Raw genomic sequence first — 14,285 nt, 5'->3', positions numbered from 1 at the left:
AAAAAAACAAAAAAAACAGCACAAGGTGGCAAACGCACCAATTGATTAGTTTTCTTTTATTTCAACTGGAATTTCTTCACATAATTCAAGATATTTTATCACACTCATTAAAAAAGTAATGTGATGCCCCCATGAATGTTGATACTTCGGTGAAACGCGCCTCCTAGTTGGCCGATCAAGATTCAAGACCCGGACAGGCTGCAGCGCGCTGTCATGGGGTGGTGGAATGAAATGGATGGGTTGGTGGGAAACCAGCCGCTCCAGCTTTAAAACCAGCACTCACTGCACCTGAGTGGGAGTCCAGCACTGGAGAGAAGCTGCTTTCAGACCAGATTTAGCCTGGTGAAATTTACCCACCTGATGTAGCAAGAATCGGGAGGAGACAGAAAATAGCGGGGGTAGGGTTGAAAACATAAACTGTGGGAGCTAGCATGGTTAGTGGACAACAACAGCAGTGGACCAAGTTGTAAATTATATAGCATTTAACTGTCACTAAGCTCTGTCACTGTCCTTGCACTCACTACAGTCAGCCAGCAGCCCTTCCTCACTGCTGTTTGTATTATTTCCTGAATGAGAAGTCAATCCCAGCTTTTCTCTAAAAGTGGCTGCACACCGGACAGCCTTGAGATTTCGTGTCAAAGCTACATCAGATTCAACTCTACACAAAAAAAGGAAGCAGGTTTTGCCCTCTTTTACGTATGGAATTGAATGGGAAGCAAAATCCGGTATGACTGCGCCTTAGTATGGTCACAGACAGTATCAGCAAGGTGTTAACCCACTTATCTTTCTTTATTCTTATTTTCGTTTTTTCCCACCAAATGTCTCAAACCGACAGCAATGCTAGAGGGAAAGGTGTGGCAGTGGAAGCAGCGGAGTACGTGACAGCTGGAAAAAAAAAGGTTAGGATGAAGCAAAATGAGGTAAAAGTGGAGAGAAACTGAGGTGAAGGTGGAGGTGACAGACAGAGGCTGTTTAAATAAAACCAAAGGGAATGTATCGTGTGAATCAGTGTTTCTCCCTCCGAAGGCTAAGACTTGTGAGTGCGACCATTTGGTTACGTTATTATCAAATCAGTGTGTTTGACAAATCTGTTTTCACTGTGAGTGTTGTTGAACTGGACTGCATGAGAAGCACATGTTTTGTTAGAAGTGTGGATCAAATCAGTATTAGTAGATGTGTGTGTGTGTGTGTGTGTGTGTGTGTGTGTGTCTGTGTGTATGTGTGTGTGTGTGTGTGTGTGTGTGTTCATGCGTGTTATCTTGAGGGTGTGTGTGGAAGAGGGGGTGTTCATGGCTGTTTCCTGTGGGAGAATGGCAGATCAGGGGTGAGAGGTCAGTGTCTCAGGGGGTCACAGTAGGGATGAGGTGAGGTCAGATTCGGGGCAAATGCTTCTCGAGAAATTCCTTTACAACCTGCATCTCCTGCAAGGGAGAGAAACAGATGTTGGTACAGTGAACAAATCAAACTGAAACAAAACAAGAGCACGTCAGAACCGAGTGCATGGCTGGACCGCGTACAGTCAATGTCCAAAAGTGAGGACATGGTTGTATTTTAGTTGTATGTTGTATTTGCATTCAGCCAGTTTCAACCCTTTATCTGTTTCACTGTGCTCACATAAGTTTGTCAACAAATAGTTGCCTGATTGACTCGCCTTTCCTAGCACAATTCTGCTCCTCTTCTGTTTTTTAATCACATGTGGAGCTGATCTTCATAATAACCTGATGAATTCATAACATAGAGCTTTTTATGTGTTCCTGGATAGCAGGGCATAACAGGTAAAAAGGACCATTGCCTTGTGGGATGATCTGCCAGGGGCTTCCCTCCTACTTGTGTGTTTACTCAGATTTGTTTACTTATTAATCAAAGGTGGCCCATCTCTTGTATGGAAAGCAGCTAAGGTCTGTCCAAAAAGTTGCTGGATTTGTTGCTTGGCCCTTTAATGAAAAAAGCCTCTAAATCTAAGCTGGAAACACTGCAAGCTGTAAATTCCTCCCAACAGAAACTGTTCTTGATGATTGATTTTGAAAGAGCAACAGTGGTAAGATAAGCCTAGAAAATATAGTGCTGCAAAGTAGGAAGAATTATTTTGGCCATCCAAACTTCTGAAAGTGAAAGTTCAGTTATTTTTCTGCAAAGAGCATGTCAGGTCACTGAACACGGATTCTAAAACTAGTGGCCACAATAGAAAACTTTAATATTGTTGAACTATCCTTTTTATTTGCCACTGTGAAGATATCCTTAACAGAAAACTTGAAATGGGAATATACAGTGAATAAAAAAAATGATACTTGTGGCACCAGCGATTCCTCCCACTTTGCAGCTCTGTGTGGTTGAGTCCACCAGTATGACTGAAAACATTTACACCCACATACAGCAATATTTCAACACCAAACAGAGCGACTCTGTGGAATGTAATTTTAACCAAAAATTACTTCATGCAGCTTTAACAGCTTGTTGAAATCACAGTGGACGTAAATAGATTTTTTTTACTGAGACTCAAGAGGGAAAAACTCTTTAATGCCAAAAAGGAAAGAAATCTTTGCAAACTGATTTAGCCTCACTCAAGCAGGATAAATCCACTTATAAATAGTGGGTCAGTACCTGAGGAGAGGAGCTGTGCATGAGGCCTGGAAAGGTTTTGAAGGTGATCATCTCAGGGCGAACTATGGATTTGAGTCTTTCTGCCGTCATGGCACCAAACTTCACGGGGATCATGGCGTCCATTTCACCGTGGCACTGCAGGATTGGGAGATTCTTGTTGCTGCTCGATGTCTGAAACCCACAACAGAAAGAATGTTTTCTGTTTTGCTTTGGTGACATTTAAAAGTCAAGTTTAAAAGTACCTGCAGTGTGACAATATTTCAATACAGAAAATGAAAGCAGCACATCAGTTTTAAGTTTTTTAACTGTGGAGGCAGAAGAACCATGAAACTTCTCCACCATAAAACTGTGACTGTACCGAAGGGAAACTCTTGTGAAGTGGGAGCCAGCAACTGAGGGCTACAACACCAGCTAACTCATGCTGGCAGGTCAAGGCGGTATACAAGGACAAGGCCCCACCCTGAGGATGAATGAAAACAAAGAAGAGGAAATAAAGTTTATTATATGCATTAACAAGCATTTCTAATCATTGTGTCTGCAGATTTGACTCTTACTGAATATAAAACAAAGCTGAGATTTAAAATCCTACCTGAGAGAAGCCACTGAGTATTATACGGTTTGGTGGGATCCCATTTTTGGCCTCATGTTCGATTATTGCCCTGACTGGAGGCAAACAAGAAAGAGTATGTGTTCATCAATGGAGAGACAACACATAATTCACAGACATTACGGGGCAGGAAGCTCGGTGATAATTTAGCTCACTGGGCAGTCGATGTAAGGTATGACAAATTTCTGTCAGACTAAACAAACACATTTTTTGGGCTTGTGTAAGTGCATCCAAAGAAAAAGTAGATCAAACATTTAACTGGTCTATCTTCCCTTCATTTGTCTCCCTGACTCTTATAGGACTGATTTTACATTTTCACTCTCTGACCACTGAGTGGTGCCTCAGGTCTTCAGAACATCTCTGACCCTTCCAAGATAGAGGCTAAAAGCTAAAAGCCTGGCTATGCATGAAATTTATTAGTTCATATGACGTGTCAACTGCCCAAAGACAAAAGTGTTTATACTGTGGTTCAAGGGTCAGCATGTAAATCTGGCTTCAGGCCAGTTTCTTTCTAATCCATCAGATGGTGGGACAGAAGATGATCAAAGCCTAATTAAAGAAATTCATTGATAAAAATGCAACATTTTCTTTGTGAGTGTTCACATGCATGACGCTCCGACCCACAGTCACATATGTTTGACTGATTTACTGAACTGGTGTTTTTTCATAATACACATTATATGTCCACTAAGTCAGAGAACCATTGGCACTTACTGTTAAAAGCTTTCAGAATAAAAGCTCACAAAAGCTTGAAATAAATAAAATAAAAATAAATAAATAAAATAAATACTGTGAAGAGGAAGTGATTCTGTGGGTAACTACATGACAGACTACAGGACTACATGACAGAGACCTATTTTAGCCCCAGGCGCTGTGCACTAACTACAGTGCAGGCAGCAGCCTGACTGTCATTCACTCTCAACATGGACAAGAGTATAATAATCATTCTTCATATGGGGGTAGATTCTCTATTAGGACATTATAGCTAAATGTGGGATTTTCAGTCAGATATTGTAAACTTGGCCCACATGCCGCAGATTGCCAACCACTGCTGTAGTTATTCCAAACAGCTACAGTCGAAGGACTAAAACTGTGCCATTATAGAGAGCAGTGATACATGATAAGAGATTAAAGGTGCCCTAGAGGCGTAAAACTCCACAGGTAACCTTTAAATAAGAGTATAACTGCACACATCCGCACACTGGCCAGTCACTGTGGGAAGCAGGTGTGAATATCGGATTATTGGTTTTGGCAATTACAAATATTGTTGGATGCAGCCATCCCATTCTGATGTCTGAGAGTGTGTGTGTGTGTGTGTGTGTGTGTGTGTGTGTGTGTTGGGGGGTATCCAGAGTTGTTAAGCATTTCATGTGAATCATGTGGACGCCTTCAGGAAGTCCTCAGAACAGTGAGCCTTCTGCATGGTGCACATCTTTAAAAAGCATCTTAAAATCTGGGATTTTTCCTGATTTCATACAGTTTTACTTCATGGCTTTAACTTTGCTTTTATAGGACATCTTCTGAGTCTCTTATTTCCCTATTTCTCTTTTCTTTCTCCTGTTGTGAAAATGCTTATTTGTATATGTGAACCACATTTTCACAAGACCAGTATCTGCACATCTCTGGTGGATCACTCTAGAAAATGAATGCTGTTTCTACAGCAGAGTTGTAAAATCTTGTCTGTGTGTTTTATGGATTGTTGTGCAGTGTTTTTGTATCTGACAAACCTTTAAACACATTACTGTTACTCAAACTGCACTTAATGACCTGTATTTCACTGTGTCACGGTACATTAAACAGCACAGCCCACCAACACAGCCTCATGTTTTCTGTCTGAATGCTTTCTTACTTTACTTAAAGCAGATAAAGTCAAAATTGATTGTGTACAGTTGCATTTCTCTGGTTAGGACTCATTACTGGAGCCTCAAGCATTTACAAGTCCTCATTTGGTAGTGGGGAAAAGATATAGACATAAAGGCTGAAATCTTCTCACCAGCACTGATCCATAGTAATGTCACTGTATTGAAAAACATTAAACTCACTGTTTTCTGCTGCCTTCTTGATTCCATATTCGTCCTCTTGGGAATCGGGGGTGAGACCCATGAGGTCAAACCTGCACACATGCAGAGGCAACGCATACAATCACAGTATTGTCAATCGCAATATGGGAGCCTATTGTGATTTCTGGGGGAAACAATGGCATCTAGTGTTGAGCTAAAAGGCTGTTTCTTTCATCACGCCAACTCACCATGCGGGCATCATCATCTTCATGTTGAGAGTGACGGGGATTCGAGGCCTGCAAGGGAAAAAATGGAGGGAGAGAAAAGAAAACATGACAATCAGTGTAGGAGATGACCAGCAGCCAAGAGCTAAATGTTGGTGACTGATGTATTCACCCAACCAGACAGAATGGTAGATAAACTATTTGTTTAAGGCAGCTTTTGCATTGTGACAGCCAAATTTGGGTTTAAAAAAATGTATAAACAATATATTTGTTAACGTGTTGTTTTGTGATTCACTCCACACACAACCAAACGAAGAGTTGCTGGTTTTCCTCCCCGCTGACAGGTGACAGTCAAATGAAAAGACTCACGCGTTGGGACAGATGAACTTGATGTGAGGCAGCTGGATCGACGTCAAAGTGTCAGCCCACCCGTGCCTGACAGGAAACAGAGAGAAAGCAGCTCCTTGTTTCTAATCCAGTCGCAGCTGACTGACTAATATACAGAACATCCACCCCAAAAATACAGAATTACAACTTAATACAGTGCAGAATTGTGTAGTACAATATGTCGCTTGTGAATGAAAATCATTTTTACACTGAGGTTGTACAGTTTAAATTAATTTCTGGAGGTATAATTATGCACTAAAGAGAAAAATGTTTGATTTCCATTACACAGATGCATTGACACAATATAACAATATAATTAAGCCAGACACTCATGGTGTTATCAGTGGTGTATAATGAAATGAAGCTACATGAATGTAGGCTTTAATTACTGCATTTACACTTTCATGTGTCTGTCATAATATCTGTAAAAGTACAAATACATCCACTTGACAAAGAAACAATTGGTGGACTTCTACACTCATATTGCTCTCATATTTGTTAGAATAATGCCAATAAATTGACATAGGTATATTGAGTCTTTGATTGAAATGTACTGATATTCAACAAGAGCTAAAACAAGATTATTAAAACAGTAAATAACCACTCACCCTGTGTCTCCCAACCCATGAAGGAAGATCACCTGTAACATATAAAACAGTGGTTAGGAATTTAAATTATCCCACACCCACATAAATATTTCTGGACTCTTTAGATATTTCTGATAGTGATTTATCACACTGGACACTAGTTGGTGAAGGGAAGAAACCTGTGATCTCCCCTGACAGCAGTACAGTATGTTAAATCCCATCTTGCACTTTACTGGAGAAAAAAAAAAATAGCAAAAACCCTTTTTGAACTTTGAGCCAATTTAATCACATTGCACCAGCCTGTGTGTACACAGTGTGCTACTAGTGAGTGTGTGCACTTGTTCCAAAACAGAGAAAAACAGGTGCCAATCTCCCATTCTTGCCAAGATACGCTCTCTCTGCCAGTTTCCACACACGCTACTCCCCGCAAAGACGCCATGAAAGGGAATAACAACAATTTAGAAAGTTGGCATTTCACTGCTTGCTGGCTGTAAATCAGAGATTCATCCGTCCTGCAGAGATCAAAACACTTTTCTTCCATGTAGGGCTTGAGATGAGGTTCAGAGCTGGAACCAATGGCAGCCAGCTTTGATACTGCTCTTTAACAGATCCATGCGTCGAACCTGAACAAAACTCAATTAAAGACTTGTTTCAGTTTTTCACTCACATCCAGCTGAGCTTCTACACATTATTGTCTGATTATTGTATTGTACTTGTTACACCTCCTGCTACAGGTGCAGCTTCTCATGAGGTTTGTTTATTCAGACTTGGACATGGTACAAATCATTTCTTCTCTATTGAACAAATTTGAATGTTTGAACATTTGCATTGTAGGAGGAAGTCGGTGCACATTGCTTTTAAAGGTCCAATCTGTCATTTGTTGACCAAGTAACTTCCATATATCATAATTTAAAAACAAGCAGTTTGTTTGGTAACATAATCAAAGAGGAAATACTCTTTTACAGCCACATTTGCAAACATTACTGGAGTAAATAAACCTTTATAAAAATGTAAAGGTAAATAAATCTAATAAAATTAGATTAACAAATCAGATTAACGCATGCAGCTGCATTAATGGGCATCCATTGTCAAAAACAATCCAGGAAGTCTAACAACTAACTTTCAAACCAATTCAGACACAGCTACTGTCTCTGCACAACAATATAATTCCTCTTAAATAAGTCAATTTGTGGTACTATTTTGTTAAAAGAAAAATAAAGGGATATTACAACTAAAATACACTCCGCATGAACATACCTGGTCCAGTCAATGAGAAAAGACGTAATGCTTTAATTTACAAGTCCACTTTACATAGACTATTTACATAAGAGGGCCACTACTTCCTTGGGAGAAACCTGCAGAGGGACGAGCATCAGTCTGGAAGGAACCAGACCTGATGTCTAGAGCTGGTTGTCCTTCTGGAAGATTGTTCCATCTCCAGACAGGATCTCAGGAGCTCAGCCAAAGTGACCATGGAGTCCTTGATCACACACCTGACGACTTCTCTTACCAAGGCCCTTCTAGTGAAGTTAGCATGCTAACCAGCTAGCTCTGGCCCGGTCGGCCCATCTAGTCCCTTTCCGATACAGAGTCACTGTAGCGTCCAGGCTGTTTTGTATTCTAAAAGCAACAATGGCTGAAGCTATTTGCAAGACTGGTAAGTAAACAGATGTTAATGCTGACACTGGCTATGTGGCAATAAGACTTACAAATGGCTTATGTAAAGTGTCCCTGAGCTTTGACTTTGACAACCCCTCCCTACCTGTCCTCAACTGCTCTGTGACTATGTGATGCTCTGGATATTCACATCAGTAACATTTAAGATTAATAAAAAAAAAATCAAACATGTCAGGTTTTGTTTTTAACTCACCACCGCGGTCACCTTCTCCTTCCCGGACACCGTCACGGCCTCGGCGAGCAGCGGCACAGACATGTTGTTGCCACACATACACTGTAAGAGGTGCTGGAGTCAGAGGAGAGGACAGAAAAGCCAGAGGTCAGGTGACTGCAGATCGCACAGTGTGAAACGTGATCAAATATGCTGTCATGTGCATCAGGGCGTAACAAAGAGCTTTATTTAACACTCACACATTTTCTAGCATTTTACAAAATCTCCCTTTTTGTTTGCCACGTGATTTCCAGAGTGTCCAAAGTGCTTAATATGAACCATGATACTAATCACATGGCACAAATAACAGGAAATATTTAAGATCCACTCTAAGTTATCTTTCATTCCCGTGGTTGTAGAGACACTAGTGGAAACCCTATTGTTCTGGAGCGTGTTGTGGATGATAAATACTACAAATTTGTATCAGTTTACATAAAAAATCTGTATACTTTGCTGCTGATGAATCAGCCCTAGGATCTGGAGTTATTGGATTACATCATATTAAATTAGGGAAGACTTGCTTTCTCTGGCCTCTAGCTCTGCAGATAAGTGAACTGTGCAAGCTCAATAAAGCAGACAAAGGCATAATTTCCACAGAGGACGGTGGGGGAAATGTCACACTCACTTTTTAATATCATATTTTTGTTCCCCACTTTCACAGTTTCAGTTTGATTTACTCACTGTCGTCTGACCCAAAGCCCAGACAAGAGAAATGTTTCTGTTGATCACTGTTCAAAATGTTAATCTGACTTTAGTTCAACTGTTCGCTGGGATTTTTAAGCCCTGGAATTCGCCTCTAAGGCACATACAGGTTACCGTTCTGTCTAATTGGTGGAGATCGTTGTAGTCACTCAGAGCTTAAAAAAACTTTAATAAATAAAAATTATAAATAAAATTTAACACAATTTATTTTAATTTTCTATATTTTTTAATATATTTTTTATTATTCTATTAATATATATTCTATATTTTCATTCACACTAAATATTCTCCTAAAGGGACTCAAGAATCTCAACCACAGCGCCTGATGTGTGGAGTGATTCTAAGGAGGGTTGGTGTATTAATAGTAATACAGTGTTTTACAGAGAATTTCTATTTTTGTGGGAATACCATTAGGTTAATTTGATTATTGATCAATTGATACTGATTAAACATTAAGTCCATGAAATGTCAACAGATGGTGATGCCTTCAGTTCCCTTATTTCTTCCAACCAGCAGCCCAGAACATAAAGATGTTCAATTACTGTCACACATGACAAAGAAAAGCAGTAAATCCAGAAATTTGAGAAGCTGATTTGGCTTTTTTGTTTGAAACAGTTAACAGGATGTTTTTAAATTCTGAAACCGGTCGAGCTTTTTCAAAACAAGGGACTTAGTGACACGCGTGATGCAGTGCCGTGTCCCGTGGCACCTGTCGTGTAGTTCAGGAGGACGAAATGTTTTGTTGACATCAGCAGCTCCGTCTGACATTTAAACTGCGGCTGGTTATCAGTGCAGCCGTTCAACCCACCAACAACAAAGCTCAACATACCACTTATACACACAAACACATAATGAAGCTGCTGCTGATCCTAAAGCACCAGTCATGAGGTATGTGTTTGGCAGTTTTCTGTAGTCAGCAAGTAACGGGACTCATTAACTAAATGAAACACCCCCCTGCTGTAAGATGTCTGCCCTGCTGTACAGTGAGTCAGCCATCGAAAACCAGCATAAGGTCAACTTGTTGTTTTACAGTAAAGTCCAGCAGTAAAAGCATTTGCTCATTAATGGCCTTTAACTTTCTGATGATGTGGGACAGGACGAGACATGGCAGGATGGGCGGGTCAAACACCGCGCTGCCTGATTGGTAAATAGCTAATGGGGAGATGCGGAGATGCCTGAAACATAAAGGTTAATGTGTAAACCTTGAACGGGATTATGTTCCACAGCTGTTAAAATTCCACCGCTGCTATTATTGTCGCAATTTGGCACATGACAAATTCACATGTGAAGGTCACATTCACACCCAAAATACACGGAAGTGGGTAGTAAATGTGTCCAAAGAGTGGACAAAAGAAGGTGTTTTTGGTCTTGATGAATGAGTAATAGCTGAATAACAATGGGACAGGGTCAAATACTGGGAAACAGTGTCTTTCAATACAGTACAAAATTTAGAATTAATCTTTAAGCATCAAACTGTTTCAGGAGGAAACTTCCACATGTATGGTCATTTCACTGGTGAAACAGAACAAGTACTGTTTCTCTTATCTTACATTTTATGCTGCTTTATATTTGTACTCCACCAGTACACATTTCTACAATTCAAAGAGAAATACTGTCCTTTTTACTGCACTACATTTATCTAACAGCTGTAGTAAAAGACTATTTTCAGATTAAGATGCATTACAAAATGCACAATAAACCTGTAAAATATAATTGTTAATTATTACACCAGTCAGCCCCACTCTTTTGGCTTGTAACCACAAAAAAAAATCTGTGTCTAGTTGGTCCTCTTATCGCATTTCAAATGTCTATGAGCTGTTATCAGTTCCAGCAAAGGGGACATTTCCCGTATAAACTCAGATGACTCAGATTTAAATAACTGGGCTGAAATGATTAGACGATTAATTGATTTGTCAATCAACAGAAAAATAATCAGCAATTAATCATTTTGATGATTTTTCAAGCAAAGATTATGAAGACCATGAGAAATATTTTTTAGCTCCAGGCTCTCAAATGTGAGGATTTGCTGCTTTTCTTTGTCATTAAATCAGTGTAAACTGAATAGCCTTGGGTTTTTGACAGATGGTCAAAACAACATCTTAAGACATCACATTAGTCTCTGGAAAGCTTCATTTGGGATTTTTATTCAGTATTTTACAATCTAATAGACTAACTATTCATCAAAAAAATCATTGACAGGTTAAAAAAGAGGTCAAATAATCAATTATTTCACAGATTTATCCTGCAACTCTTTGCAAGGGCCCAACCCCAAGGCTGGGAACCACTAGACTAAACTGCCTAACTGCATATTTAAAGTAGTTAAGTCAATATTAACAATCAAATAATGTCATGTGTAATAATATCACTCAGGGGCCAATTTTCTGCAGAACAAGTTCTGTCGATACAGTTAGCTGATAAAACTTATTTACTTTTCCTTCAGTAGGATTTTAAAAGCAGGACTTTTACTTGTAATGCAGTATTTTTAATTGTGTTATTGGTCTTTTAACTTAGAGGATGTGAAAATTTCTCCCACCCCTGAACATTTTCTACTGAAGCTGAGACAGACCCCTCAGTATGAATCTGTTTAAAGCAACCACACGGACAAAATGTGCATCACAAGATGTGCACTCGTCACCAAATTCTAATTCAGTGTTAAAACCTGTTTTTTAACAGATGCAATGTGGCTGCACTCTGGCATCTTAAAGGGAACAGACAGAGCCCGACAGACGCTGTGACTGAAAGCAGACAGAGAAGAAGTGAAACAAAGAAATAGATAAGGACAGATAGAGACGGAGGAGTGCCGGAACACTGAACAATCTGAACAAGTAGGACAACCTCCCTAAAAATGGCAGCATATGCAAAGAGGCCATTTATTACTTTTATAGCCTGTTTTTTTCCACCTGTAATAGTGGAGGAGATTCACAGTGACCCAAAACCCAGAGTACCAGCATAAGACACTGTGTGGGTTTCTCAGAGCACGCTCTAAGAAACAATGGCTCACTCTCTGTGCTTCTGGAAGAGGCCGGCGGTTAAAAATAGTGTCACGCTGCGTACAAGCATCGAGTCCAATTTAGGTTGAGTCTAAAAAACAACTAAAAACAGGGCTTGTTTCAACATACCAACTGGATTTCATTTATCACTTGATGCAGTTTCTATCGGCTTACATTCTCTGGCTGTGCCCTCCTTAAAACACAAAACAGATGCAGTTGCAACCTGCATTCACATTTCCTTGATTTTTAATTGCCCCTTTCCAGTAGTGGCAAACTGCGGATGGAAATGCACAAACCATACGTTTATCAGCAGGGAACCCTCAATAACTGTTGACAGAAACAGCTGATTCGTTTAATGTTGATTCTGTGACATGAAGCTGGATATAGTTTCAAATAGAGTTTGAGCATTGAGGTTTCTTGAGCCTTCCCCTGATTTTCTAGGCTGTGACTAGTGATTTCATTTAAATCTCTACATAAAACTCAATTTTAAAAAGAGATTTTATTAAAAAATGAAAAAGAGAAAATCAGCAGATCCTCACATTTGAGAGACTTGAACTGGAAAACATTTGCATTTTTGCTGGGGAAATAACCAAATACACTGTGAGCACATTTTTCACATTTTTCTCTTTCACTAGATTAAATGATTAATGAATGAATGAAAATAATAATTAGCAACATTCCTAACGCTACATGATACAAAAGCTGTAGCTGGTTGGGGTGCTCCGTTGGTCTGTAGTTTTAACTGCTGACAACGAACCACATCATTGCTGGTTTGAGTCTGACTGGGGAGCTTTGATGCATGCCACCCCCCTATTTCTCTGCCCCCTCATTTCATGTCATCTCTCTACTGCCGCCTATCCAATAAAGACACAGAATACATTAAAAAAATACTATAGAAAGTTAGAGATCAATCTAGGAGCTATAGTTGATTGATAAAAATATTGATATTAGAGTTGCAGTGATTAGCTGATTAATCTACAACTATTTTGATAATCATCAATCATTCTAAACATTCTCACAAGTGACTGAACACATCACCTCGGGCTGTGCCGACATTTTTCAACATTTTCTGACGTTTTATACAACTATAAATCGATTAATCGATAATGTAATTGTTAGCTGCAGCCCTAATTAATAAGACCAGATGATTGTGGTCACCCTCTTGCATTTTAGTTATTGTGATATCGAGATGTAAGGTAATGTTTCGCTTGTCTGGAAGGCTGTGCTGCAGTTAAATGATATTTCGACATAGTAGCACCAAGGCACAGACCAGCCATAGCCCTGATATTAGCAGATTACTGGGTTAAAATGTTGGACGGTAATTGCTCAGTGTTGCTCTAAGAGCCGAGGGGGAAATGAGGGATGTGCTGCAGACAACTTAAAGCCCATCACGAGTCTCCATCCTGCATGACTCCAATTACATTTAAGTCAAAAACCAGAGGCGGGCTGCAGCCCCTGTGCGTGGAAGTCAAAGGGCTGAAAACACGCACACACGGACGGCAGGCAGCTCTCTGCTCTGTGGCTACGGGTGGCTGGCAAACAACAGGATAATATGCGGCACTGAGAGACAGGCGCACCCCCCCCACCCCCCCACAGTTAGCAGCAGGAGCTAACTCTGCTCTGCGGCTGCCGACGCTCGGCTCGTCTGCCGGCACAGTGCGGTCGAAAACGGGTGTTGCTATCATGTAAAACGAGTCAGTATCGGTGGGGAAGCGGGTCGGGGAGGTTTCGAAGAGGAGGAAGACAATGAATGGTTAGATCCGCTGTGCGACTCCTCATCATCATCATCATCATCATCCTCCTCCTCCTCATTCTCGGTAGTGATGGCATTCAACGGTGTAAAGCCTCTGCTGCCCCCAAAAAACACACTCTGGCTGCCTCCCGACCTTCACAGCCCGGTTTAATCCCGGTTTAGCCACACACACACACACACAATAACCGGGGCTAGCGTTGGTAGAGCTGCTGCTAGCTAACGTCGCTCACACACACTAATCGTATTGTCTGCCGGTGTCTTTCTTCGCCTGCCTCAAACCTACCGTTACGATTCAAAGCCGGACCTCAAACACGGGCCGTTTCTTAGAAAACACCATAAACACCAAAAGGCCCCGGCACGGTTCGGTTTGGTTCGTGATAAAATGGTTAAGAGTGAGACCTTTGGCCCGTTAGCCGATAAAACTCATACACTCACCGCTTGCTGTCCCAGTTCATGACGGAACGGAACTTCCGCTCCTGGCCGCACACCAGCAGGGGGCGGGGACAGAACGTGTGGACGTCATCGCATAGCAACCCGGTAGCAACG

General features: G+C 40.7%; 1 protein-coding gene across 2 annotated transcripts; it reads right to left on the bottom strand.

The window, feature by feature from the left end:
• lypla2 (lysophospholipase 2) lies at positions 1-14,216 on the bottom strand. Of its 2 annotated transcripts, none has more exons than XM_071499352.1 (10): positions 14,175-14,216; positions 8,277-8,369; positions 6,428-6,459; positions 5,802-5,867; positions 5,457-5,504; positions 5,251-5,321; positions 3,191-3,264; positions 2,960-3,061; positions 2,602-2,772; positions 1-1,421 (listed from the first exon to the last, which is right to left on the bottom strand). In XM_071499352.1, exons 2-10 carry the CDS (start codon positions 8,352-8,354, stop codon positions 1,371-1,373), a joined length of 693 nt encoding a protein of 230 aa, XP_071355453.1. In that variant the 5' UTR covers positions 8,355-8,369; positions 14,175-14,216; the 3' UTR covers positions 1-1,370. The 2 variants fall into 2 exon arrangements, with proteins under 2 accessions (XP_071355453.1, XP_071355454.1); XM_071499353.1 differs by lacking the exon at positions 14,175-14,216 and adding an exon at positions 14,023-14,164.
• Between the last annotated feature and the right edge of the window lie 69 nt (positions 14,217-14,285).

This window comes from Trachinotus anak, unplaced genomic scaffold (assembly GCF_046630095.1).
Source record: "Trachinotus anak isolate AG129_WGS33_773 ecotype Australia unplaced genomic scaffold, CSIRO_AGI_Tana_v1 ptg000016l, whole genome shotgun sequence".
Classification (NCBI taxonomy): domain Eukaryota; kingdom Metazoa; phylum Chordata; class Actinopteri; order Carangiformes; family Carangidae; genus Trachinotus; species Trachinotus anak.
Note: the sequence above shows the minus strand (reverse complement) of the source record. Positions and strands in the feature narration are given on the sequence as shown.